The sequence below is a fragment of the Balaenoptera ricei genome, chromosome 4 (assembly GCF_028023285.1).
Source record: "Balaenoptera ricei isolate mBalRic1 chromosome 4, mBalRic1.hap2, whole genome shotgun sequence".
NCBI classification, from domain to species: Eukaryota; Metazoa; Chordata; class Mammalia; order Artiodactyla; family Balaenopteridae; genus Balaenoptera; species Balaenoptera ricei.
The window spans coordinates 17,946,423-17,973,446 of NC_082642.1; the positions used below are offsets into that span (position 1 = coordinate 17,946,423).

At 51.3% G+C, this 27,024-nt stretch overlaps 1 protein-coding gene across 1 annotated transcript in view; it reads left to right on the plus strand.

The window, feature by feature from the left end:
* The first annotated feature begins 1,321 nt into the window (after positions 1-1,321).
* RBP1 (retinol binding protein 1) overlaps positions 1,322-27,024 on the plus strand; it is a 31,411-nt gene continuing 5,708 nt past the window's right edge. Inside the window, exons 1-4 of the mRNA XM_059920216.1 lie at positions 1,322-1,648; positions 2,197-2,375; positions 22,348-22,449; positions 24,888-24,932. Coding sequence (XP_059776199.1) covers positions 1,576-1,648; positions 2,197-2,375; positions 22,348-22,449; positions 24,888-24,932 — 399 coding nt within the window. The 5' untranslated portion in view covers positions 1,322-1,575. The remainder of the gene's footprint in view (positions 1,649-2,196; positions 2,376-22,347; positions 22,450-24,887; positions 24,933-27,024) is intronic.

Below are 27,024 nucleotides of genomic sequence, written 5' to 3' on the forward strand. Positions count from 1 at the left end.
CCCACTGTCCCACTGAGATGAGCCCCGGGCTGGCCAGGGAAGGCTGCAGAGCCAAGGCCTGTGTGAACGACCGATGGTGTGAGCGTGAGACGAGATGGGAAACAGGCCTGATGAGGGGTAAAGCTGTCCACAGCAGTGGCCCTCAACCAGGGGTGATTTTGCTCCCCCTGCCCCCCGGCCTGGGGCATTTGGCAATGTCTGGAGACATCTTTGTGGGAGGTGCCAACTGATATCTGGCACGTAGAAGCCAGGGATGTTGCTAAACCTCCTACAATACGTAGGGCACACCCCTCCCCACCTACAAAAAATTATGGGGTCCAAACTGGAGACAGTGCCAAGGTTAAGAAACCCTGGTGTAGAGCAGGGCAGGTTAGAGAGGCTGAAATCCAAGCCACTCCCTGGGACGAAGCTGCCCCTACTCTGATGAAGAGGCATCTTTTCCTAACTCAGCCGGATGTAGTGTGAGGGGAGGGTGGGCGGGGAGGCGGTGGGGTTGGAGCCATGGTAGAGCTAGAGTGGGAGGGGAATGTACCTGCTGTCACCTAGGCTGTGAGTTGTGCAAAAAGCAATTTAAAAGAGTTGTTTAGTCTTTAATAGAGGTCAAAAAGTCAACCCGCATGATTATGTCATCTCCTTGCTGGCAAAGACAGAGGTTTTAAAGCACCATGACATACCCACCAGGTGAGAAATGAGATGTGCTCAAAGATCTTCATTGCAGTACTGCTTCTAATAGTAAAAGATCGGAAAGTAATATATACATAAATGTCCAGCAGTGGGGGACAAGATGGATACACAATGGAATATCCTGCAAAAGAATGAGGTCTCCAGGACAGAGTAAGTGAAAAAAGCTAAGTGCACAACACTGAGGAGTGCTGTACTGCCACTAGGTGAAAGCGGAGGGGAAAGTCAACAATGTATTGATAATTGCTTACATTTGCATGAAGCAGTGGATCTCAAACTTCACTCTGCAGAGGGCCTTTTTTTAACCATACTTACTTCAAGCAACGTCAGCCTTGCTTTTATGTGGGGGAGGGATGTGGGGCGTGCCCCACTTTTCTTTCCCAGAGTTGAACTGCCCAGCTTTCTGGATCCTGGAGCCCCACCGGCCACCCGCGCTGTAAGCCTGTAAGTGGTCTCTTTCCCTAATTACTCCAGCAAACGCAGGAGAATGTTTCCCCACCCTCAAGGGGCCGCTGAATGTGAGAAGTTCAAGGCGTTTGAAGGAATCCCGCAGGAACCGAAAAGTTGGAATCAATAAAACAGCCCTCACCTCCACCGCCATCTCCTTTTCCTTCCTAGGGAAGGAAACTGAAGGTCTGACCTAGGCGGCGGCGGGCCGGGTACAACCTGGCCCTCGGACATCCCCGGCCCCTCCCCGCTGAGGGGGGAGGAGCGACAGCTACGGTGGATCCTCCCGCTGGCTTTGTGCGCGCTTGCAATCCAGCTGTCGCCGCCCCACGAGCCCCTGCCCCCCGAGGGCGCACATTTCCGGGCCGCCCACCATCCGGATCGCTCCGCGAGCCCAGATCTGCTCCCGCCCGCTCGGTCCCGGTCCGGCCCCAGTCGCCCCCTGAAATGCCGGTCGACTTTACCGGGTACTGGAAGATGCTGGCCAACGAGAATTTCGAGGAGTACCTGCGCGCGCTGGGTAAGCGCTGCCCGCCGCGCTCTGCCCGGGGCGCCCGGCCGGGCCGCCGGGGGTGGGATCCCGGCGCCCTCCCGAGCCGGCCGCCCACCCGCCTGCCTCCGCCGGCCCAGCCACCGCCCTGAGCACCCCGACCGGGGAAGGGGCGTCTCCAGGGGGCCAGCAAGTGCGAATTGGAGGACGGGGGTTATTAGGGTTCATGGTGGTCAATGTCTGATGGTTGGCTCTCGAAGTGGATAATTTCATTAGGAAAGCTGGGCTTGATTGTCTAGCTTTAGTTTTCAAAAGGTTAGCATAAGGGTAGAAAACTTTGTTGTAAAAAAAAAAAACAAAAAACAAAGAAAGCAAAGAAAAGAAAGAAAGAAAACAACACAGACCAGCTAGCTGCACGCAGAGGCCTTGCTAATGGAGCAGGGGACCCCGATGGTTTCCTTGCGGGGGGCGGGTGGGGGGCGGGAGAAGCGGCCTCCTAGGGCCCCGCTACCTTGGCAACATTTCTCTGAATTTTCCAGTCAACTCTCTGCTCCTTTCTGCCCCCGCACTCCCTGCAGATGTCAATGTGGCCTTGCGCAAAATCGCCAACTTGCTGAAGCCAGACAAAGAGATCGTGCAGAATGGCGACCACATGATCATCCGCACGCTGAGCACTTTTAGGAACTACATCATGGACTTCCAGGTTGGGGAGGAGTTTGAGGAGGATCTGACGGGCATAGACGACCGCAAGTGCATGGTGAGGCTTTGCGTACACCTGGGCATCTGCTGCCCAGGGTTCCTGACCGAAGGCAGGGCTAGTTCATCTGAGAGGGGAGCAAGGGCCTTTGTGTTCTTAGGGGCCCAAGATCTTCACACTCCCAGCCCCCAAGGTAGGCAGCTCTGGACTCATCAAGCATACCCTCCGAAATGAAAGCTGTGGTTTGTTGAGTCTCTACTGTGTCCCGGCATTGGTGCTTTATACACTTGCCTTCATCTAATCCTCATAACAACCTCTGAAGGAGGTCTCAGTACGCCCATTTTACAGATGAAGAAACAGTCTCAAAGAGACGAAGCAACATGCTCAGAGTAACACAGCTAGGGAGGGGCTGGGCAGGAATTCCAGGCAAATCTGTTGACTCTCTTCTTTGTCTGAACTGTAGGCTGGGGGAGGAAAGCAAGATGAAACACAGGCAACCCTTCTGAAGTGTAAACTTCCTACCAGACCTAGCATGAAGCCACTCTAGGAAGCAGGGGGCACCGTGACTCTGCCTTCTGACCTGCCCCTCTTCATCCCCAAAGTGGGGTTTGGCTCCTGGCCATCCCCTTCCCTACCCTATCCTCCACTGCCCCCTGAGCTTCCTTTGAAGCTTGCAGCCAACAACCTAGTCAGTAGGTCAGTGCCACAGCAGCCCAGGCCAGAGGAGGAACAGTGGGGGAAGGGAGTGAGCCCCCTGCCCCCAAGGGTGGGAAGCTGGTGACCCGGAGACCCCAATTAGCGTCACCACAGCAGCCTCCGGAAGGTCAGCCCGGGGCCTCCATCAACATTCTTGGGGTCACTGGGAGGTCAGGGTGCTTCCGGTCTCCCTTTCCCAGTCTTGGGTCCAGAGCTAGCTCACTCCCACCCCCAGGGAGCTGCTTTGCTTACTGGTGAGCTTCTCCCTGACTCCTCTTCCCCTCCCCCTCCTACCCTTTACTGAGGGTCTGCTCCGTGCCCTGCACTGTGCCAGCTATTTTACACCACAGCCCAGTGAGGGAGGGGTTAGTAACCCCGTATTTTACAATGACTGAGGCTCGCAGAGGAGATTCCAGAGACTGGACTTTGAGGCCCACACTCCTGCTCCGGGCCAGGCTCCTCTGTGGCTTGCCTTTGCAGAAACCGGGTGTCTGGGGTTCGTCAGGACTGTGGTTGAAGGAGTGCCAGTGTCTGGGGATGAGGAACCCCAGGCCAGGATGACTCACCCCGCTACTTGTTGATTCATCTGAAGGGGATCTGAGTTAGTGTCTGAGTCTGCGCTTGGAATGGTGGCGGAAGAGGGGGTGGCCGCCAAGGAGGATCCTTGGAGAGGCCACTGCAGGGAGAAAACACTACTGTTGTAGGGAAATGTCAGGTCGTGCCTTTAAAAGGCCCAAGGCCTCTTAATCCTCGTAGAGGCTCACAGTGGGAAAGGAGACCTTCAGACAGGGCCTGCCTTGGCGAGGAGGGGGCCTGGGCCTGTCAGACCACTGCCCAAGGTCTGGTCCCTGGCTCGCTGCCTAGTAATGCACGTAAGAACAATCCTTGTCCTCGGCCCACTCTTGAGGTACTTACAGGGCACAACAAACATCTCTATTTATTTTGGGTCACTGCCGCCTCTGGAATGTGCTGGCTTGTACTTACTTGGCTAATTATCTTTGCTGTTTCATTCCCGCCCTCATCCATTACTGTATGAAACATTTATTGATCACCTAGTAATACTAGTTAATATAGGCAGACCTCGGAGATATTGCAGGTTCAGCCCCAGACCCCCGCAATAAAACGAACATCACAATAAAGCAAGTCACACGAAGTTTTCTGTTTCCCAGTGCATATCAAACTTATGGTTACACTATACTGTGGTCTATTAAGTGTGCAGTAGTATTCTGTGTAAACAACAGTGTATATACCTTAGGTAAAAACTACTTTAGGGACTTCCCTGGCGGTCCAGTAGTTTATACCCCACACCTCTAAACCAGGGGGCACGGGTTTGAGCCCTGGTCGGGGAACTAAGATCCCACAGGTGGCGCAGCCAAAAAAAAAATAGAAAAACTACTTTATAGCTAAAAAAATGCTCACCATCATCTGAGCCTTTAGCAAGTCGTAATCTTTTTGCAATAGTAATGTCAAAGATCACTGATCACAGATCTCCGTAACAAATAACGAAAAAGTTTGAAATACTGCAAGAATTACCAAAATGTGACACAGAGACCCAAAGTGAGCAAATGCTGTTGGGAAGATGGCACCAATAGACTTGCTTGATGAAAGTTGCCACAAACCTTTAATTTGTAGAAAACACAATATCTTTGAAGTGCAATAAAACGAGGTATGCCTGTACTCTTCAAGTGCTGAAGTACCGTTCCCGTTTTATTTTGACTCAGTGAATCTTCACAATGCTGGTTTCAGCCGCATTTTACAGATAAGAAAACCAAGGCAGGATTTCTTGTTGTGTGACCTTGGGAGGTTAAGGAAGTGGCAGAGGGAGGGTGTGAATGCGGTCTGACCCAGCGGAACATGTCACAATCTCTGATGTCCAGGAACTCACAGTCTTTGTGGTGCAGACAGACACACACACAGTGAGAACACAGTGTGATCAGTGGTGGCAAAGGGAAGCTCTAGAGGAGGGCATCTCAGAAGGAATTCTGGAGGTGGTGACTTCTCCACTTACTTGTAACAGAAAAGAGGTGGAAGGGACGGGTTTGGACACAAAGGAAGGGGCACACGGCCACCCTCTTTTTTCGGCCATTAAGCATTAGGACAGTGGTAGGTGAACAGATCTGGGAGCCCAGCAGCTGGGCAAACTCGATGACATTGTATGAGGACTCGTGGTCACCTTTGCTGTCCCAGGACTCAGGGCGGCCCCCTCCCAAGTATGATAGATGGCGCGCACTAACCGTGCTGTTGCCTGTTGGGAGGATGGACGGCCCTCTGCTCTGGCCTCCCCTTGGCCCTTGCACTGCAGAGAAGCCCTTCTCCCCTGCTGCCCAGCTGGAGGGGGGCCACAGGGAAGAGCACGGCTGGGGGAGAGCATAGGGTAATGGAATGATGGCAACTGCCCAGCCTCGTGCTTGTGAGTGAAGGGGAGCTGCCTGCAATAGGCCACATGGCCAAGGCCTGGAGGGTCCTCGGGGGTCCCGGGCAAGGTGGTTGCCAAAGAGAGCGCACCACTACCCCCTGCTCCCCGTGCTCTGCAGCCACCAGCCGGGAGCAGTGGCCGGAGGAAGCCAGTTCTCAGCATCAGGTTGGCCTCATTCTAACATGTACTTCCCAGCACATTACAAGGATCTCATTGCTCACCTGTTCTGTTCATTCCTTTCTTGGTCCTGTAAGCATTTCGTGGTGCTCACTCTGTCTTTGCGGCCCTTGCGTTACTAAGATGAATCGCACAAGAGTCCCGCCCTCGTGGAGTTCAGTGTAGTGGGGGCAGCAGACCAAAGCAGTCAATCATACTGAGATGGTGTGCTGATGGGGAAGGACAGGCAGAGAAGGGCCCCCTGGGTCTGGGAGGTCAGGGGCTGTTCCCACAAGAAGTAGAGTCTGAGTAGTGGCTTGAAGGATAGGCAGGAAGTAGGCAAACAGAAAGGGGACGAGAGGAAGGCCAAGGCCAAGAGAACAGCACTTGGTAGGTGCTATTTCAGACCTGTCCCACACCAGCCCTGGGCTCAGCCTGGGGACACAGAGGCAGCAAGGCCTCCTGGAACACCCAGGCCAGTGGAGGAGACGGACACAGCCTCAGGCCATTACAGCCCAGTGCAGTGATGGAAGCACAGCAGGCTAGGAGGGCAGGGATGGGGGGATGGGGGGCAGGCAGTGGTCAGGGAAGGCTCCTGGGAGGAGGTGGCGGCTGAGGGGGCCTTGAAGGACAAATAAGAATTAGGGCGGATGTGGAGAGCATTTCAGGCGAAGGGAACCACGTGCACAAAGGCCCAGAGGTCAGAAAAGGCCTGGCTGGGAGGGGTTTCATCCGGGACAGAGGTGCAGTCTGCAAAGACTTCATGTGGCCAGAGTGTAGGGTGTGGCTGGGGAAGAGGGCAGTGCTGAGGACCCAGTGGGGAGCCTGGATGTGGCCCCGACAGGTCCCAGGGAGCCTTCTGGGAGAGGCGTGGTCAGGTTGCCATCCTCCCCAAAGGGCCCAGAGGCTCAGAGAGCTCTGCTCCTGCCTCTTTCCATGGCAACCTTATCTGTCTTCTGGAACAGCAGCCAGAGGATGAAATCTGGCCTGCAGATGTGTTTTGTTTGGCTCACACGATGTTTGACAAATTTAAGAGCCAGTTGCCAATGACTGCCAAAGATTGTAAGATGTCGTAGAAAAATCCATATTTCTGGCTATTTGTACCCCAGTGAAATCAAGACTGCTGAAAATGCTGGGTGCCCTTTCATTCCTGCACCCTGTGGATCCCCAGGACACTGTCGCAGTTCCTTCTTTTAGATGGGACCTTCTCCACTCTTCCGCAGCCCTCACCCCACCCTGGTACCTAAAGTCAAGGATCAAACAGCCGTACGTCATTGTTTGCACCGTGTGTTCCTTAGAGCAGTGGTTCCCGAAGCTGAGACCGGCGGCGGCCGCAGCAGCAGCGTGAGAACTTGTTAGAAGCACAGATTCTCCAGCCAGACCCCTGGTGGATCAGAAACTCTGGGAGTGGGGCCGGCAATCTGGGTTTCAATAAGCCCACCAGGTGGTTCTGGTGCAACTAAACCTTGAGAACCACCGCTTTGGAGAAAAGAAACCTCTCTGTACCTGTGTCTCTGTAAAAAGTGGAAAACACTCATGATGTTTCTTAGGCACTCAGGTGTAGAGGGCCACATGCTGGCTTCGTCCATCGCTGGACCCCTGTGGACATGGCAGTCCATGCCCAGAACCACCTGAAATGGCTCTGTGGTCTCTCCCCAGGCTGACGGGTGGAGGGGCTCAGACCTGTGTAGCCGGGATCACTCAGCTCCCATTTGCAGTCTTTTCTATTCAGATCTTTACATGACCACAAGCAGCCAGGGCTGTGGTTTTGGTAGAAGTGTATCAAGACTGGACTCAGCTTTTCTCCACCGCCTCCTGCACGCCTTTATCCATTAAAATGAAATCTCAGGCCCAGTTTGAAACCAGTATGATTTATTGAATCTAGCAGATGGAGGCTTTGGCAGGGTGGGGACCTTCCGAAAGGGAGATGCTCCTTCGCTTCAAATACCGTTCCCCGCGCCAGGGCCAGGGAGCCCTTCGGCACAAGGCATGATCGGGTTCCTGGTTCCCAGCTCCCCCGGCACAAGCAGCTTTTGTGGGAGAAGAGGAACCTCGGCAGGAATCCCAGCCGGGACCCTGGCTCTGCATGGTGGTGGCAGAAGGGCCATTCGTCATCCCTGCATCCCTGTGGACACCGGGTCAGGTTTCCCCTGGGGGAGGCAGCTTTGTTCACTCAGCAGCGGGCACCTCCTCCCAGGCTGAGGCCTTGCCTTCATCTCCAGCCTTGAACTCAGGATGACCCCTTCCGCAGAGCCTGCCTTCCACTTCCAGCCCTCTGTTGCTTTCTTTGTTTTCACTGCAAAAGGAAAAAAAAAGAATTCAAATGGCACAGGAGAAAGTGGACTGAAAAGGAAAGGACCCCTTCCCTTACTTGGCCTCATTCCCACCCCCAAGAGGTTATCACTGTTACTGTTTCTGGTGGATCTGTGCAGAAATCTTCCTCGAATATAGAAGCCATCCAGCCATGTAGTTATTGAGGAGGTGATTTGTCAATGTTTCTATCTAAAGCCGAAAAAGGCAGAAAGAGGGAGAGACAGAGAGAGAGAAAGAAAGAAAGGGAGGAAGGAAGGAAGGAAGAAAGAACGAAAGAAAAAAAATCTACTTCTTAGCACATTGTTTTCTCACTCGATGATATTTCTTAGGCATCTTTCCGTATCAGCACTTATATGTTTCCTTCCCTTCCCTCCCTGACTTACTTTCCTCCATCCATCCATTCATCTAAGTATATATGGTAATACATGATATCTACCAAACTGCTGTTAACGCTTTGGTTTAAATTCTTTTGCCAGCTTTCTTCTGATCCTATTCTTGATTCATTAAAGAGATTTTTTTTTTTTTTTGGTTCTTATTTTAAAAAACACGATGCCAAAGGCAGAATTCACTCCCTGGGCTGCAGAGCTGAGAATGCCATTGGATTTGGAAGCCTTCTGAGAGCCGCCCCTGCTCAGATCAGGCCCCCAGCATGTGGCAGGGTCTTTTCCAGGAAGGAAACACGGAGTCTCTTTCATGTCTTAGCTAAAGTTCTTCGACCTTTGAAATCGGTGTCAGCAGCATGCTTTTGAGGATTACAAAAAGAAGAATTAAAGCAACCCAAATAAAATTCACAAAGTAACTTTCAAGAATCACACTTGTTTGTTAGGTTTTGTTTTTTGTTAGGCAGGAACAAAGGAAAATAACATGTGCTAAATCGTTACTGAGTGCCATGCCTGTCCCAGATGATTTTAGCACTTTTTCTCTTTTGGTCCCCACAGCAAATGCTGTTCGGTGAGTAGCATTATGCCCATTTTACAGATGGGAATCTGAGGCTCCGAGTTGAGGAAACTTTTCAGCCCAAGGTCATCCAGCCAGCTGGTGGCAGAGGAAGGGTTCTAACTAGTTTATTTATAAAGCTATTACAAGGTCTCCTATGGAGCTCTGCTGAGGGCCAGCACCTCAGTTCCTTATTGTGAGGCTCATCGCAACCTGGAGGTGAGCACGGACGGTACTGACAAGGCTTGGGGATGTGGAGAAGGAGTGCTGGTAGTAGAGGCAGACATCTGGTTTTGAATCCTCCTCTATTACTTAGTTAACAAAGTGACCTTAAATGACTGGACCCGCTGCCTCTGTTTTCACATCTGTAAAATGGGCATCATGATTGCTGCTTCACCTGGCTTACAGCAAATTCTGAGGACCATGGTGATAGCACAGAAGACAGGGCCTGGTGAAGCCACAATACTATGTGCAATAAGCAGGCAAAGCCCTCCTGATACCCTAGACTGCAGGCAAAGCGAACTTGTGATGGCCAGATGTTTACTGGAGGATTATAGCTGTTTGTTTTTCTCACCGACATTGCTCTCCTTATTTGGTGGGAGTGACCCCTACTTACCTGTGGGTTCTGGTGAAGCTGCAAATCCCAGTACGTTGTGTCTCCTGGGGTGAGCACCTTAAACCAGGGCCATGACAGTATCCTGTGGCCTGTCCCATGATTGTGCATTTGACCTGCACTGGGCCAGTCGTACGTTTCCTGCCACCCTCCATGGCTGCATGCAGAAATCCAACAGAAGGAAAAAATAAGATGAGGCTGGTAGATAAGCAGAAATGAGAGAGAGAGAGAGAGAAACCTCAGCATCGGAGGGTTGCTGGAACTCCTGACACTTAATGCCATTCTGAGACTTTTCGTGTGTACTTGAACCAGCGAATACATGCCCTTTCTTTCCCCTGAAACTATTTGAACTGGTTTCCTGTTGCTTGCACCTAAAAACATCCTATGACATACAGAGCCCACAGATCATAGGTTAAAAACCACGTAAGTAGTTAAAGCACTAGTTCTCAGACTTGAACTTGCCCCACATCCAGAGTTTCTGATTCAGAAGGTCTAGAGTGGGGACCAAGAACTTTTCTAACAAGTTACTGACTGATGCCGATGCCGTGGGTTCAAAGGTCATGCTTGTGATAACTACTAAGAAAGAGAAATGAGGAAGTGGGCTGGCCCACGCCCGGGTTCCAGTGATGTTCTCGTCATGATTCAGTGTAATAAGCCTGTGCTGGGGTTAAGGGTGCCCAGTTATGGGGGATGAATGAGAGTGGAGAGGTGCAGTCCCTGTGGATGGAATCTGCCTGGGGACACCAAACTTGCAGCAGCCCATGATGGTTTGCAACTGAGGGTCCGAGTAAGTGATACCAGTAGTGTGTGCAGCTGGACAAGCGTGGGATACAGCAGAGCAACTGGGAGCCTTGGCTTTGAGATGAACCTGGATTTGACTCCTGGGTTCACTCTCCAACTGTGTTTCCTTGGGGAAGGTACTCTATCCCTCTGGACTTAAGTGTTCTCATTTGTAAAAAGGAGCCAGAGGTAGTACCACTGATGGGATGTTGTGAAAATTAAATGTGGTGATGAATTATTTCAAATTTCTATTGCTATGTAACAAACCACTTCAAAACTTAGTGCTCCGAAACTCCAAAACAATAACAGTTGTTTATTTTCTTCATGAATCTGCAGTTAGGGCAGGGCTCAAAGGGGATGGCTTGTCCCTGCGTCATGCCATGTCTGTGAGGCGTTGGAGGGTCCACTTTGCAGATGGCTCACTCATACTCACTCTCTACTGGCTGCTTGAGCTTCCTCACAACATGGCAGCTGGGTTCCAAGAACGAGAGGGCCAAGAGAACAAGGCAGAGTGTATGACATTCTTATAATCTACTTAGCCTCTGAAGTCATATAGCAAGAATTTTGCCATACTCTGTTGGTTGAAGCAGTCACAAAGGCCCACCCGTCTTCCCAAGGAAGGGGACATGGACTCCACATCTCAGTGGGGGAGCACGTCGGGTGGAAGATACTTTAGAAAAGTTCAGTGTGCTATATGCAAGCTAAGCTGTGACCACAGTGCCTGGTGTCTGGTGAGTACACAGTGGGAGCTGGAATATTATTCTCTGGCTGAAGTTTGCAGGTCTGTCAGGGCTGGGCTCTTGTTTCTGGCTGATCTCGAGTAGCAGCAGAGACCACAAGGACTCCGTCGGGGTGGGAGAAGGTAGGTGGTGCCTGGAGCTGGGTCTCTGCAGGCAGGGCGGGAACTCCACCTCCCTGGGCTGCCTGCCACCCAAGGCAGGCCCTGCATGGGAGGCTGGCGTGTGAGTTGAAGGGCAAAAGGATGGCCTCAGAGAGTTGGGAGTGGTGCAGGGCTTCACCTTCAGCCCTGCACCCACCTCCAAAAGCACTTGATATATGTTATGTACTCAACCCTCCAACAATGCTAGCACAGAGGGGCTACTCTCCCATTTAACAGACAGGGACCTGAGGTCCTGCCAGGGTCGCACTCCCAGTTAACTACAGCCCAGGGACTGAACTTCAGATCTCTCTGACTCCCAACTTTGTGTGGTTTACAGAACAGGCTGCCTTCTGCTGGTGTCCCTAAGTGCCCAGGAACCACAGGCTGTTAGAGTGACTGTGGGTTTTTAATTCCATAGACCACTAGGTAGCCATGAAAGTGATCGCTGTGAAGATAAATGGAAAGTGTTTATGGGCAATCAGTCCACAAGTTCCATAGATTCTGCTTCTTAATATCTCTCTCCCCTTTCCCCATCTTCTGAATATCTCTTGCCTGTAAAAATAATAACAATTAATGTCTCTTATGCTTAGTATGTGCCAGGCTTGGTGCTGCTGGCCGAGATCTGCAGCTTCCGGGCTGAGGGCGGTTGTTCCTGGCCCTCCTCTAAGCTCTTACTTGTCCACAGCCCGTCTCCCTCTGAGGCAAGACCTGGCAGTCCGGCTGTGTCATAACCGGTTCAGTCCATGAACCAGACTGTCATCTTTGGAATCCCATCTCTGCCACTTACAAACTGGGTGGCATTAAGCAAGTTACTTCACCTCCCTATGCCTTCACTTGTCTGTGAAATGGGAGTTATTGTCAAGTAAGGGATCTACTTCACAGGCTACTTCACAATGAGGATTAGATGCAAGAAAGCCTGCAGTCAACTGCTCCATCAATATGAGCTGTTATTAGTAATTCTCTCACCTTGTAAACTGTGTGCTCCAGAAGACAAATTCTGGAGGTGGCGATGTGTGAAGGGACACCTGGCCACCCAGAGAAGAGCTAGCAGGGTTACACGTGCAGAGGCTGGCCTGAAAGGGCACTTGCCTCTCCACCCTGATGGAGAACGGTGCGGGGCAGCGGGGTGGGCTGCAAGGTCAAGAGCAGAGGGGAAACCAGTGCTTACTGAGAGTCCAGAGCTGCAACAGGTCCTTGCAACCCCTGGTTTCATTTCATCCTGATGGCTCTGTTCTGTGGCGGGACTCATTAGCCCCATTTTGCAGATGAAGAAATGGAGGCTCAAAAGGTAAATTGCTGGGGTCACCCAGCTAGAAAGAGGTGGGGATGGATTGGAGCTCAGGCCCGCCTCTATCCAAGGCCGTCATCAGGTCCCTCCTGAACGCCCAGCTCAGTCAGGCTGCTGTCTGCTGGCCAGACGAGCCCCACAGCCTGCCAGGTTCAATGTCAATGGCATCCATGGCAGCAAGATGTTCATGTGGGAGCAGTAAGCAGGACATGGGTTCAGAGTTGGGGAGAAGGGGGTTGAAACCATGACTCATGCTCTTCCTGGCACAATGACTAAGCACTCCAGGCCTCAGAAACTCGGGGCCAGTGTCACTTCAATGGTTAACCTGTTTATATAAGACTAGTCTATGGAAGAAGAAACATATGCCTGAGATATTTTGTCATTTAAAAAAAGGTGTAAATTACAAGAGTACCCCTAGAATGTTTTCTGCCATTCATTCGTTCTGTTGATTCAACAAATGGTAATGTGCATTTTCTCTGCCATAGATTCTAAGGTAGGGGCTGGTATCCTACAGTGAATAAAAGGATTCCAGAGCCCAAAGAACTCTTGGTCAAGAGATCCTGACCTGCTCACTCTTCCCTGGTTACTGAGCTACCATCTTTTATCTTCTGGGAACTGTTTGTTTCTGTTCGCCTTGCAAGATAAAAAATAGGGGCCAGAGGCTCTCGTGGAAGAGATGAGGCCTTGGGTGGGCTCTGCCCTTCTGAGACCCTCTGAGTACCTTCTGGCAGGACGGCCCCTCCTTTATTCCACCCCCACTGCAGGTGGACCTGAGAATAGGCCGATTTCTTACACTTGTCCAAGTAGCAAAGCCAGCTCTGCCTGCCAGATAAGCAAATATTTGGATTTTCCATTGTACCAGGTTTGGCTGGTGGGAGCCACATAGATGTGAAGTGAGGAAGAAGAGATGCTGGGAACTTCTAGGGTCGGAGGTGCAGGATCACACTCCCTGGGGAGTATCATGCCATGAGAGTCCAGCCTGGCAAAGCCCATTTAGAAGCCTCACTCATGCAGCCCCTGACCTCCCTGCATCTGTGCAGGCTGTTCCCTCTGCCTGGGATTCCCTCGTTCCTCTTTTCCAGATTCTACTTCTTCACCTAACTCTCTTGATGTTTTTTGGTGTCGGTTCCAGCATTACCTCCTCCGGGAAGCCTTCCCTGATGGACCTCTGTCTCTACTTCAGAGGCAGATGAGGTGCCTTCCCACTTCCAAAATCACCATCACCTGCCTCTACCCAGCACTTGCCGTTTTGCTGGAATTCTCTGTCTGCTTGTCTTCAATAGTCTGTGAGCTCTTGAGAACAAAATTCTCACCTCCCCTGCCTCTATTTCTAGCACACGAGGCTGGTGTGCAGGTGTGGAACCCGCATTTGCTGAATGATGCTTCCTTACGCAGAACCATGATGCAAAGTCTTACTGTTCATTCAAGGGTCAGCTTAGATCAGGGAACCGCAGAGCCCAGTAGCCAAGAGCATGGGCTGTAGAGTCAAACCTCATCTCTGTACTTCATGGCTGGGTGACCTTAAAGCCTCAGTCTCCACATCTGTAAAATGGGGAGAAGCATAACTGCTCCAGGAGGTTTAAAGAATCAACTTGATATGACCCACGCTTTAATACCCTGCCCAGCACATAGTGAGTATTAAATAGATGATTTTAAGGTGATGATGGTGATGGTGATAATGACAGTGTTGTTATTACTTACACCAGGAAGTACCCAGCACACAACACACAGGTGCTGTTGATGCCAGTTTACATGTCTGTCTTCCCTCCAGCCTGAGCTGCTCCATGGCAGAGCTTGGGTCCAGCCCAGCCTCAGGGCCACCCTTGGTGCTGGGTCCCTGCAATGACTGAGCCCAGTTCCACAGGATCCCTGTGACCTTCTCCAGCCTCACTTCCCCCTCCCCATCCAGAACCTTGGCCTCATGGGGCCTTGAGCTCTCTGGTGGTTTGTTGTTTTAAAATTAATCCTGGGCACTTTCTGGAATGTTTAAGGAATTTTAAAAATTTTCATGTCAAGATTAGTCTTAACAGTTTATCATTTAGTTTGTCCTAAGAATCGTGTTATCATTTGCTGTTCGCTTCTTCATGGTATTGGAATCACATTTGCCCATGCCCACGAAGGCCTGCTGTGGCTTTACTGGTCTGTAGCTGTTGCTTCTAACGGTGTTTATGTGCCTAATTACTCGTTCGTGTTTTAAGGCCTTATTAATCTAGTTTTAATATGCTTACAGAATGAATCGGCTTTTCCCCCGAATGTGCTGATTTTAGGTCATTGCCGTTCCCCTGGGAAAGGATCAGAGGCTCACCCAACCTGACCTCCCAGGCAGGGCAGCTCATGGCCTCAGCCAGAAAGAACCGAGTTCAAATGATGGCTCAACCCCTAACCCCGAGGAGGCTTGGGCTGGTTACTTAACAAGCCTAACTTTGATTGGCTCTAAATCTTGAGGTGGAAAGCCCCCAGCACCATACCTGGCACTCGGCAGGTTCTCAGTTACCTTCCCTGCCTTTCCCACCCACCCACTTATTTCACAGGCACGGGAGGCTGAGAACCTTCTGTTATTCCAGAAACCCTCAAAGCGGGAAGCACACTGTAACATCAAACTCCAGGAGGAATGGCCAGTTTGTATCTTTTAGCGATTCACATCGCGCTTAGAAAGTGTCTAGTCACCGTCTGGTTTTTCAATTTTCCCCTTAAATTTAAAGAGCACAGGCTTGGGAGTCGGACCTGGGTCAGTCCTGGCTCTGCCCTTTGCAAGCAGCACCGCCATGGACAAGACCTCCCCTCTGAGGACCTGGCTCTAGAACCACAGAGACAGTAAGGTCCAGTCCCAGCCCTCTGGGAAGTGGCTCTGTAAGCAGAGGGCCTCCCAGAGCTGGGCGGGCGAGTGGGGTGCACCACCCATCCATCCTCCCCCTGCTCATGAGAGTGGATGTTTGGGGCACGTGGGAGCTTTAAGGAACGTCACAAGTTCTTGGCAGCCAAGCTGAATCCCACTATTTGTGGTTCATGTCAGGTCACTGCCAAGAGATGGGTCCATTTAGTGGGAATGGTCTGTCACTCCCGGTATAGGTCACTCGTACAGGGTGAGGGGCCTCGAGGCTTCCTTGGGGCCAGCTTCCCCAGGCTGCCTGCGGGAGCTGAGTTTTCTATGTCACCCCAGTGCCAGCTCGGGTTTCCAAGTGGTCAGGGGAGCTGGATAATGGCTTTTGAAGTGACAGCCCCCTGTCAGAGTAATACAAAGCTGTCTTCACTCATCTTTTGGTGCACGTATCTCCGGGAAAGCTGCTGACAAGGCCAAAGTGTTGGAGGTTATTAGTTTTTAATAGAAAAGTGAGACCGGCTTTGCTTTAGAACCAGCTGCCCTGGGCACCAGCTCGTTTGCAGACTTCAGATGGTCTAGGCGGTGAGAATTACCGTTGGGAGGGGAGTTGAAGGTGGCCATGCTTTCCCCTTGTTCTTGGGTTTGTCTGGGCTTCGTTTCCAAGGTGGACTTCCCAGAAGTGGGGTGCCGGGCAGCTCTGCCTATCCCCGTGGTTTGTACCATGCCCACCTCAGCCGCCACTGGCATCTGCCTTCCTGTGTCACTTGAAAAGCACCAGGAACATCTTCTTGCCTGAAACTCCCCCACTAGACCCTGATTAAATGGATTAAGCAATGGTGAGTGTCCAAGCTGGGCGACTGAATTGAATGACCTCTTCAAGACCCTTTCAGATCTGCATTCACAGGGCAAGCTGAGCCTTGTCCCAGACTTTGCCTGGTGTGGCACAGGTGGCTGCTCATCACAGAGCGAGGTCACAGAAGGAGTCCTCGTTATCAGAAGCTATGTTTTGTGTCACAAGAAAACAAGTGACCATTGTTTGCTACATCCCCCTCCCAACATTCTTTCTTTTCCTTCTTTCCTCTCATTTGTTTGTAGGTGATCGTCCCCCCGCCCCCCTTTTCTGTTCTTAGGACAAATCTGATCCTCTGGGAAATGGCTGGTTTATTCCCACAGGGTACAAAGCTTAAAAAGAAAAATCCATGCCCACCACATGTGAACGTGGAACAGCAAAGTGGGAGAACTAAATCGCATTTTCAGAGCCATCGCGGCTGTCAGTGGGGAGTCTCCAAATAGATCTTCTGCTTAAACAAAGACTAACTAAATTTTAGGGGAAGCGGACATCGCAGGGCTCCTGGGCACCCGGCTCAGCAGGCAGCCCCTGCAGGGTCTCCTCTTGGATCCAAGTCTCCTGGAAAAGAAGGAGCTTCTGAAACATGTAGCCATGGTGAATAGCTTGTCCATCACTTCTTCACAAATCTCCAACTTAAAAAAGAAAGGCTCTAATTGTTGTTCAACTTCGACAGGCAAATCCCACCCTTATCTAAGCTCTGGACATCATGATTACCATTACCTCGGGACCCATATGCCAGCCCTATGCATTTTATGTATATTTTCTCTCATCCTCTGCATACACTGGTAAAGTAGGTCTTGCAGTTATCCAAAGCCACATAACAAACGACCCCAAAACGTAATACATTAAAACAACCACCACTTGCTCTCACGATGCTGTAGGTTGATTCAGTGTCCACGGCTCCATGTGACTGCATTCAGCTAAAGGCTCGGTTGGGGCGACCAACAGACTGTCACAACCTCTGGCAGTGACTGCTTTCTCATCGTCTGGGGCTTATCATGTGGGCTTTCAGTCTAGTAGAATAACCTGCACTTCCTGAAAGCACAGCAGCTCGGTTCCGAGAGGGGAGGGTCCCGAGAGGACGAGCCCCCAGCGTACCAGGGCTTTTGAAGGCGCCTCTTACCTCACGCTTGCTGCTGTCCTGTTGGCCAGAGCCAGTCTCGCAGCCAAGGCCAGAATCAATGTGGGAGGGTCTTTACAAGGGCGTGAATGTCACGTGACCCATTGGGAGCCCCGATGGAACAGTCTGCCATAGTAGGTACCATGAATCCCCCTTTTGTAGATGAGGGCCCTGAGGCTCAGAGAGGTTCATCCTGTTGCCCAAGGTCATTCCACACAGTTAGGGACAGAGGACCCAGGTCCGTTGACTCCAAGGAACATGTTCTATGCTGACAATACTGGGTCAACCTGATACAGGGTGGGAGGGCGGCAGGTACCAGGAGCCCAGGGTAAATTACAGCTGAGCTTCCCAGAGGACAGCCCGGCAGACTCCCTGGCCCACTAGGGAGTGTTCCACCCAGCAGATCAGAGCCATGGGGCTGTGTGAGGGCGCAGGCAGCATTGGGGGGCATTGAAAACATGCTCCAGGCCACTGTCTCAGTTATAGTCTGGCGCTATGACCCTGTCTACCCCCCAGCCTCGTACTCGCCCCTCCTTCAGCACTGGCCTGCTTGTCGTAATTCACTCTGTTTGGGATGCCTCCCCACTTTAAAAAACTAGCTGCGTTTCCTCTGAAAATGAGGGGCCCTCCTGGGCACTGCAGCCCCTGTGCTTCCCCTGATGGCAGCACCTACCACACTGAGCCGTAACCGCCTGGCACTTCTCTGTCTGCCCGTCTCTGCGGTGATCTCTTAGCCCAGGGGCCTTCAGGACCCATCTCTGGCTCCCAGCACCCTACACTCAGCAGTGGTTGGGCTGAACTGAAGTGTGTTCCTCCGGGGGGCTGCTCAGAGTCTTAGCATAATGCCCATGTTTTCTCTGCACCCCCCAAAAACTGAGCAGACATCGGCTGGGTGCGTAGCCTGGCCTGGGAAACAAGGGGGCACTGAGTCACACAAGGCCCATGTTCCAGCCCAAATTGTTTTCCTCATTAGCTGGGTGACACTGAGAAAGTCGCTTAACCTCTCTGAGCTCAGCCTCCTCTGTATATCCAATACAGACGAAAATAGTCTCTTTTCCATCCAACTCACTCTGGGTCAAGAGTCAGCGGGAACTCAGGGCTGAGAAAGTGCCTGCTCTGGACACTGACATAGCATTAGTGCGTTAAGGATCCTTCTCTTTGAGGGTCTGATTTGTAGGCCTCTAAGAAAGGGTTCTCTACGCTCAAAGAGCCTTCTGCTCCCTGAATCCCTTGATCTATCATGAAGCCTGAAATTGCGCCATCCATCATTCTTTTGGTAAGGTATTTTTATTAATCTATATCCAAACGGTCCCTGTTAAAAGATGTCAAATGATCCAGAAAGTGTAACATGTTAGCACAGGAGCAAAGCCTGCTTTACTGGGGTTTTTTTATTTAATTTAATTTTTTTTTATACAGCAGGTTCCTATTAGTTATCTATTTTATACATATTAGTGTATATATGTCAATCCCAATCTCCCTAGCCTGCCTTACTATTTTTTTTTTAGATTTTTTTTTTTTTAATTTATTTTTGGCTGTGTTGGGTCTTCGTTGCTGTGCGCGGGCTTTCTCTAGCTGCGGTGAGCAGGGGCTACTCTTTGTTGCAGTGCGCAGGCTTCTCATTGTGATGGCTTCTCTTGTTGTGGAGCACGGGCTCTAGGCGCACAGGCTTCAGTAGTTGTGGCACGTGGGCTCAGTAGTTGTGGCTCCCGGCGTCTAGAGCGCGGGCTCAGTACTTGTGGTGCATGGACTTAGCTGCTCCACGGCATGTGGGATCTTTCCGGACCAGGTCTTGAACCCATGTCCCCTGCATTGGCAGGCGGATTCTTAACCACTGCACCACCAGGGAAGCCCCTAACCTGCTTTACTATTTTTTTTTTTAATTTTTTATTTTTTTATTTATTTATTATTTATTTATGGCTGTGTTGGGTCTTCGTTTCTGTGCGAGGGCTTTCTCTAGTTGTGGCAAGTGGGGACCACTCTTCATCGCGGTGCGCAGGCCTCTCACTATCGCGGCCTCTCTTGTTGTGGAGCACAGGCTCCAGACGCGCAGGCTCAGTAATTGTGGCTCACGGGCCTAGTTGCTCTGCGGCATGTGGGATCTTCCCAGACCAGGGCTCGAACCCGTGTCCCCTGCATTGGCAGGCAGATTCTCAACCACTGCGCCACCAGGGAAGCCCTGCTTTACTATTAATGAACATCTCTTTCGTGCTCATTCTCTGACATTGACATTGGAAGGGAAGCACGTGTGAGCCTTTTGGAGATGAAGGTGGTGATCCTTATCAAAAGCCTTAAAACTATGCTCACTCTTTCATGCGACAATTTTTCCTCTGGAAATTTATTCTAAAGAAACGTTGTGCTCAAAACTGTATACAAGGAAGTCTTCTTTATAGTAGCACAGAATTATAAATAACCTAAAAGTCCAGGAATGGGTAATGGGCTAAATAAGTATGTATGTACAGTGAAATACTACCAGAATTGTCCTCATGGGCCTGTGACCAGTGCAGTCCCACAGGCTTCTGTGCCCAGAAGGGCCCCTCACTTGGTTTAATGCTCTGAGGTCACTGTCTTAAAATTCTTAATCATTTTTTAAAAAGGAGCCCTCATTTTCATTTTGTGCGGGGTGGGCACTACAAATTACATAGCCATTTCCTAAATATTATATAACAATTAAAATAATGCTTATGAAGAATATCTGTTGAAGTGGAAAATTGCTTCTATTAAGTGAAGAAACTAGGGTGCAAAACCATAAATGATGCAATCGAACTTTTTAAAAATAATATATGTGTGTGTGTGTGTGTATACACACACACACACACACATGTATAAAGACTGGACAGAAATACACCAAAATCTAATTATCTCTGAAGAAGCAAGATTTTAGGTATTCTTGTTACTACTATATTCTTTTTTGAGCATTTCTCGAGTTTTCCAGGGCAGAGGGTATGAATATGCTCATAGACTCTAATATTTCCGGTAGAGACAGAAGTGTATCTATTGTAACTGAGCACCAGTGGGTCTCTCTTGGCCTCTGATAGCGTCTGGAGCCCTCAGTGTGCAGGGTAGACTTCTGGATAAACACATGAAGAGAAGCTCAGTTGATGAGGAGGCCAAGTGTTCTTACGAGCTCCTTGAAGTTGAGGCACGTCTGATTTCAGTCCCCACTTCCCTTCACAGTCTGGGCATGGACAAGGCGCCCAGTGAATGGGCATCTTGTCTGTGGCTTGAGGTCGTTGGTGGCCTTTACCCTCGACCCACCTCATGAGACATTCACTTCATTCTGTCCTGACTTGGAGGTGGGACCTTCTTTCTGGCTTGGGGCTGGACATGTGCCCCGAGTGATCTCCGGACCAGGGAGAGGAGCCGCCCGCCCCCCACCAGGTCCTCCTGTGCCCCTTTCCCTCTGGGCTCCAGGAGCAGAGGGCAGATCGATGCCTGGGCAGAGCTGGGGGCGCACTGGCTCCACCTCTTCCCCTTGTGCCCGCCTCTCATTGCAGACTTCATCCCAACAGTAGAGGGCGGTAGAGATCAACAAGCTCAGGCGTGAGACTGGGGGTTGGGGAGGAAGGGGGGGGTGGTCCTCCCGTAGGGAGTGGCCCACTCACTCCACACTCATTTCCCAGATTCCTCCTTATCTCCTAAATCTTGATCAGGCTCTAGCTGACTGTCCTCTCAGCTGAGCACGGCAGGAACACAAGAATCCTAGAACCTTACCTCTGTAAAGCCAAGGCCTCTGAGTTCATGGCCTCTGACACCTCATATGACAGATGGGGACACTGGGGCCCAGAGGAGTGATGAACTTGCTCAGAGCCGCACAGAGAAGGGGCAAATGGGGTTCTAACCTCTACAGGGGGAGGCAGGGCCCATGTGGATGGGAGGTGGGTAGCTGCGGATATGGGAGATGCCCACTGCACACAGGTCCCAGTCTAGACCACGAGCTCCTGGACCATCTCCCCTCTAAATTCCAGCACTTCGAGCCCTGTATTTCTGGGTGGGTCCATGTGCACAGGCTGGGCCTCCTCCTCCTGTCTGTCTGCCCTTCAGCACGCCCAGTACTTGGCGGGGCACACAGGGCTCAGGGAAGATGTGAGCGCTCAAAGCTGGGGCCGGAGGCAGGGGTGGTGGCCAGACCGGACGGGCAGACCGGGGGCTTCCTCCTCTTTCCCCCACGGTCCCCTGGAATGTGGAACCTGCCTGAGGAGCTCCTGAGCACGCCCCGTGCTGTTCAGTCTCTGTGCCTTTGTCCGGTCGTGGTCCGCAGAGAAGCTCTCTCTCCCAGCGCCTGCTTGTCTCTGCTTCCGCTTTGCTCTCCTGTCCTTCAAAGCCCAGCCTGGTACCTTCTCCTCCCAGCACCTCCCTTCCCTGAGTCTCCTCTGGGCTCCCGCAGCCTCTGGTCTGTAACTCTGGTGACGCTGGGCACCTAGGGAGGCAGCGTAGTCCAGTGGGGAGGGGGACCTCTGAGCGTCACAGATCCGTGTTCTGATCTGGCTCTGCCATTGACACCTGGCTGGACTTGGCAAGTCCCTTAGCCTGATCTGTGGAGCAGAGATGCTAGCCCATGCTCCACGTGGACAGTCATGAGGATCCAGAGTCAGCGCGGATCGTGCCTGGAAGAGCTGCCGTTTGTGCCCGCAGATGGTGATGTATATCTAAGGCCATTCTCCAGGCAGTGAAAAGATGTTTGAGGCGGTGGCGGGGGGGGGGGGGGGGGCTCTTTTTTGGTGTCCCAAGACCTTGCAAAGGTTGAAACAGTGAATGAATGAATGAATGAATGAATGTCTGGGGATGAGCAGGATATTCTAAGAAGTCTGCCTCTCACCACCGAGATGCAGGCCAGCAGCCCTCACGCACCCCCAAACCCGGTGTGCACTCAACCCTCAGAAACCCCTCCTCCCTTCCCAGCCCCATTCTCAGCCTTTGCACCGACAGCTCCCGCCCCAGTGACTTTACCCATTTAAATGAAATTTATGAAGGTTTTTGTGAATTTTAAAACCGATTTGCCTGCTTTGATAAGAGCACGTGATGGACAAGGAGAATGAGGCTGCAGATTTTCTGTAATGAAGTTGACTTGAGCGCACCCTGGATTCTCCAGGTTGGGGCTGCCCCTCCCCCAGCGCCCAGGGGCTGCTGGCTCCAGACTGACAACTGTGGTTTTTGGCTCCGCAGACCACAGTGAGCTGGGACGGGGACAAGCTCGAGTGTGTGCAGAAGGGCGAGAAGGAGGGACGTGGCTGGACCCAGTGGATTGAGGGTGACGAGCTGCACCTGGTAGGTTCCGGGGGTACGGAGGGTAGGTAAGCCAAGCTGGGCCCCAGACGCCCTGGTCATGTTGGGGTCTGGATGGACTTTGGAAGTAGGCACCATGGGTGGACCTTGGTTCTGCTCTGAAGCTTCTCTTCCAAGGCCCTGGGGAAGATGCTTGAGTGACTTTAAAAACCGAGCAATGTGTTTTCAAGGTCTAGGCTGACCCACTTGTCCAATCAGAGGGAGGAGGTGAGGGGATGCATCTGCTAAGCGTGAGATGGGGAGCATTCTGTATCTCTTTCCATTGTCTCAGCAGCCCGACGGGCCAGGTACTGTTATGGTTCTTATTTTGGAGATGAGGGCACAGAGGCTCACATCCAAGTAACACAGCTAGAAGACAGCAGAACTTACATTTGCTCCCAAATGATATCTGTTTTCACCATGCCAAATTGTGGCTAGCCAGAACCAGGCGAGTTCTCTAAGCTTCTCAAGACATGATCTTGTTACCTGAAAATTGGGTTCACCTCTTGGTGGGTGTCGAGCCAAAAGATACAACCAAGCCAGAGGTCGGGAGAAGGAAGGGTTTATTACTCGGATCAAGTGAGGAGAACACCGGGGACCTTTCCCAAAGCTGTGTCTCCCTGAACAGCAAAATTGGGGAAGTTTTAAGCCAAGGGCACATGTGTATTCATGAAGGGGCTTGAGCAGAGGAGAATTCAGCATTGAAATGGGGCAAAGGTCAACAGAGTCCAAGCTTTAGTTGATTGAAGTCACGAGGGTCAGAAAAGGTCCACATCATAATCCCATCCTCCACCTGGGTGGAGGCCTTAGTTCCCGAGGAACTCAAAGATAGTTATGTGTATCCCTTGAGGAGGAACTAGGCCCCTGTTTTATCACTGAACTGTGATAAACTGTGATAAACAAGTCACTGAACTTGACTGCTTTTCCTTGCTTCCTGCATTTCTTCACTTCCCTTAAGATAAGTAATTACTGAGACCTGTTCAAGGGCAAGCACTGTAGCCAGGCTTAGATCACAAAATGGCTTAGGCCAAAAATGGCTTCTTTTAAGTCCGGGCACTCCCTACCCTATCTGCTTACAATCTCTACAATCTAGGTTGGAGGAGGAGAAGCCTTTCTCGGCTCAGGTGTGGGCCCCACTCACCCTGTCCTCCAGCCTGGGATCACTCGTCAAAGCCACTTCTATTCTATCCATTGTCTGGAAAAAGCACACCCAAATCCAGAGTAGGGGCCTTAGCCTCTGGGGGGCTAAAAATAACACCTGCCCTCTGAGCGGAGACCTCCTGTCATTCCTTCTGCCACCTTGGAACTCCCCAGCTACTTTCCTTCTGAGAAAGGGGCCTCGTCCAGGTGACCTAGGGTCTATTCTGACTTTTGGGGAGGTGCCTTCCTTCCCTCAACCTCATCTGCAAAATGCCATCCTAGCACATAGGGCTCCTGCCAGGGTCAGGGTCTGCAGGAGCTTTGGGACAGGTGAGCGCTGAGAGGAGGCACATCATATTCAGAGGCTGCTTAGGCTCGTGTAGAGCCTGGGCTGCAATGCCTGACCTTGAGCCTTTCTCCCTCCTGGGCCTCTGTTTCCTCAGCTGCAGAGCCATGAGGGTAGGTTATGTGATCTCCATTGGCCCTGTCAGCTCAATAGTTCTGTGGCTTTTTGCCAGAGGTTGCAAAGTGCGGGCCACAGGCCTCTTTTGTTTGGCCATCATGGGCTTCAAATTTCTTCAGCCAGTAATTTAAAAATTTGGAGATGTCACATAAATATTCAGATTTCTAGACTCCTACCAAAACAAACAAACAAACAAAAAGCTTCACAGGTAGGGCGACACTGTGCTGTCATTCTTGCTGGCAACACTCCGCAGGGGTTGCCCTGGAGGCAGAGCATGGACTTTCTTAGCTGCATTTAGCACTACCTGGGAGCTTTTAAAAATAGCAATTCCAGGACCTCACCCTCTGAGGTACTGATACCAGTCTAGCCTGGAACCCAGGCATTTTTCAAACTCCCCCCGTAACTCTAATGTGCAGCTGAAGCTTGGAACCACCATGCTAGTTTACAACCCTGGTCTGCGGTGACCCCTTTGGCGGTTGAGCCTTGTGTCTGGCCCTGATTTCTTGCAGCCCTGCACACAGACTCTGACCTGGGCTCAGGCCTGACGTTCTTAAAGCCTTTGGCTTGTCGAGGGTAGTAGACGGAGGGAGGCATCTGAGAGTCCTGTCAGTCAGCTCTGAGCCACGTCTGTCTCCAGCCAGCTCTGTCTATAGGGCATAGCCAAGACCGATGTCCACTGATCCAGTTCAACTGACTCGCCAAGGAATTGTCTAGTTCAGACCAACTCTTGGGGAATAATAGCAGTCACAGAGTATTTTCCAAGCCCCTGCCCCTGGATGCGCTGAGCCCCAAGTGTGACCTTGCTTTGGTCAATAACAAGAATCTGTTTTTGTTTCAGGAGATGAGAGTGCAGGGTGTGGTCTGCAAGCAAGTATTCAAAAAGGTGAACTGAAGCCTGAACATACCTTAGTCTCGAGGAATGAGTGGCATGGACGGGGAGGGGCCAGGGTCCCCCCCCCCCCCCCCCGCCCCTGCACAGCATGGGGCAGAGAGCCAGCCTGCATCTGTTAGCAGAGTCTGTCTCCTGGCTTTGTCTCTTTCCCTTTTCTTCAAACGAAGCCGTCCCAATAAAAGTGGTCTCTGCTCGAGATGTCTATTTTGGAAAGGCTTTGAAACCCCACTGTGCTCACATTTTCTCTGAAGGCTTCTGAAGCTGGCTGCTCTTGACGCCAGCCCTGAGCGGAAGGGAGAGGTTCAGCCACAGCCTGCAGATCTAGTCCTGATGTTACACCTGTACCGTCTCTCTCCAGGGCACAGGCTTGGGTCCCGGGTCTGTGGCCTGACATTCAGTCATCTGTGTTTTAAGTACCTACCATATCATATGTCCAGTCAGGGCCAAGGTGTAGTGAGTGCCAGAAGCAGGCCAGGATGTCCTCTACCTCGGAACTTAGAGCCTTGTTAAGGTTGGACCAACAGTGACTTCATGACTGCACTTACAAGTGTACAAGAGATGCTCCAAAAATTGTTTGTAAATGAAATGGACCTGGATAGAATTTTAAACTCAAAGCTAGAATGAGGTGAACATTAATGAAAGACAATTGCCAACTGGATTTAATTTCAGAGATGTCATGAATACACACCTCATCACCCCAAAACCATCCCCACCCCATCTATGGGCTTATGTAAAGCCTTCCTCTTCACTGTTACAGATGAGGCATAACTTGCCAATCCTCCTGGAAGAAGAAAAGCAGCCTCGTGTTCTCACTAAAGTGTAAATGACTGCTAGCTGTGCCTTTGCATAAAGAAATGGGGACACTGAGTGAGGAGGTGGGACACCATGGGTAGGAAGAACCGCTGGGAAAGGAAAGACTCACGTTGAGGACCCTGAACACCAAACCTGCCCAGGCTGGGCCCTGCCCTTTGGGAGGAGCACTGGGGTAGGAGTCAGATGTGCTGGGATGGAATCCCAACACCACCACTCACAGGGCTACCACACCGCTCTGGACCTCACTTCTCTAGTCAGAAACTCACAGTAATAATCCCGCTCCCTTCCTGCACAGAGAGGTTCGTGAGGCTTGTCATGCATATAAAACTTGTAGACTGCCCAGTGCTAAACCAGTGGCTCTCAGACTTAGCTAAACCTTAGAACTACCTGGGGAGCTTTTAAAATTTCGTGTACCCAGGCCACTACCCAGGACCAATTATATCAGAATGTCTTGAGGTGGGACCCAGGCATCAGTTTTTTTTTTTTCCAAGCTCCCCAGATGATTCTAGTATGCCACTGGAGTTGAGAGTCACTGCCCTAGACCAGTGTTTCTAACCTGGGGGTAGTCCAGCCCCCGCCCAGGGGCATTTGGCAAAGTCTGGAGATATCCTTGATTTCACACCTTGGGCTGGGGGATGGCGCTCCGGGCATCTAGTTGGGTAGCGGCCAGGGATGCAGCTAAATAGCCTTCAATGCCCAGGACAGCTCCCACAACAAAAAATTATCCAGCCCAGTATGTCAAGGTTGAGAAACCCTGCCCTAGACAAACATAAGAAATGTTTAAAGTTTTTTGATTACCGAGGTCATTTCGCTAGCCTACACCAAGGAGATGAAAGTCCAGAATGGCCTAAGATCCTGGAGACCCCCTTCACGTTTGTGGCCTTGGTCTTTGTCCCTGAGGGTAGAGAACTCAAAGGCAAAGATTCTTGTAAAGACCGTTCGTTCATTCATCACACAAATGTTTAATGAAGGCCTATTGTGTGCCAGGCACTGATTGAACACCACACCTGTTGGGGATCCAGGCTTTCCCATCCCATCCCAGGTACTGAGACCCCATCCGACTTCCACTCCCAATACATAAATGCCTCAACCCAACGGTTAGGTTCTGACGGGGGTCTCAATGGTGTGGCCCTGCTGGTGTGAGTGTGCATGTGATGTAGGGGTCCTGACCCCACCCTTGGGAGCCTCTGGTAACCAGGGGAGACTCCTCACTCTGATTGAATAGCTTGAATACTAGGACCTATTTTAGTGGGCAGTGGGAGCCACAGAA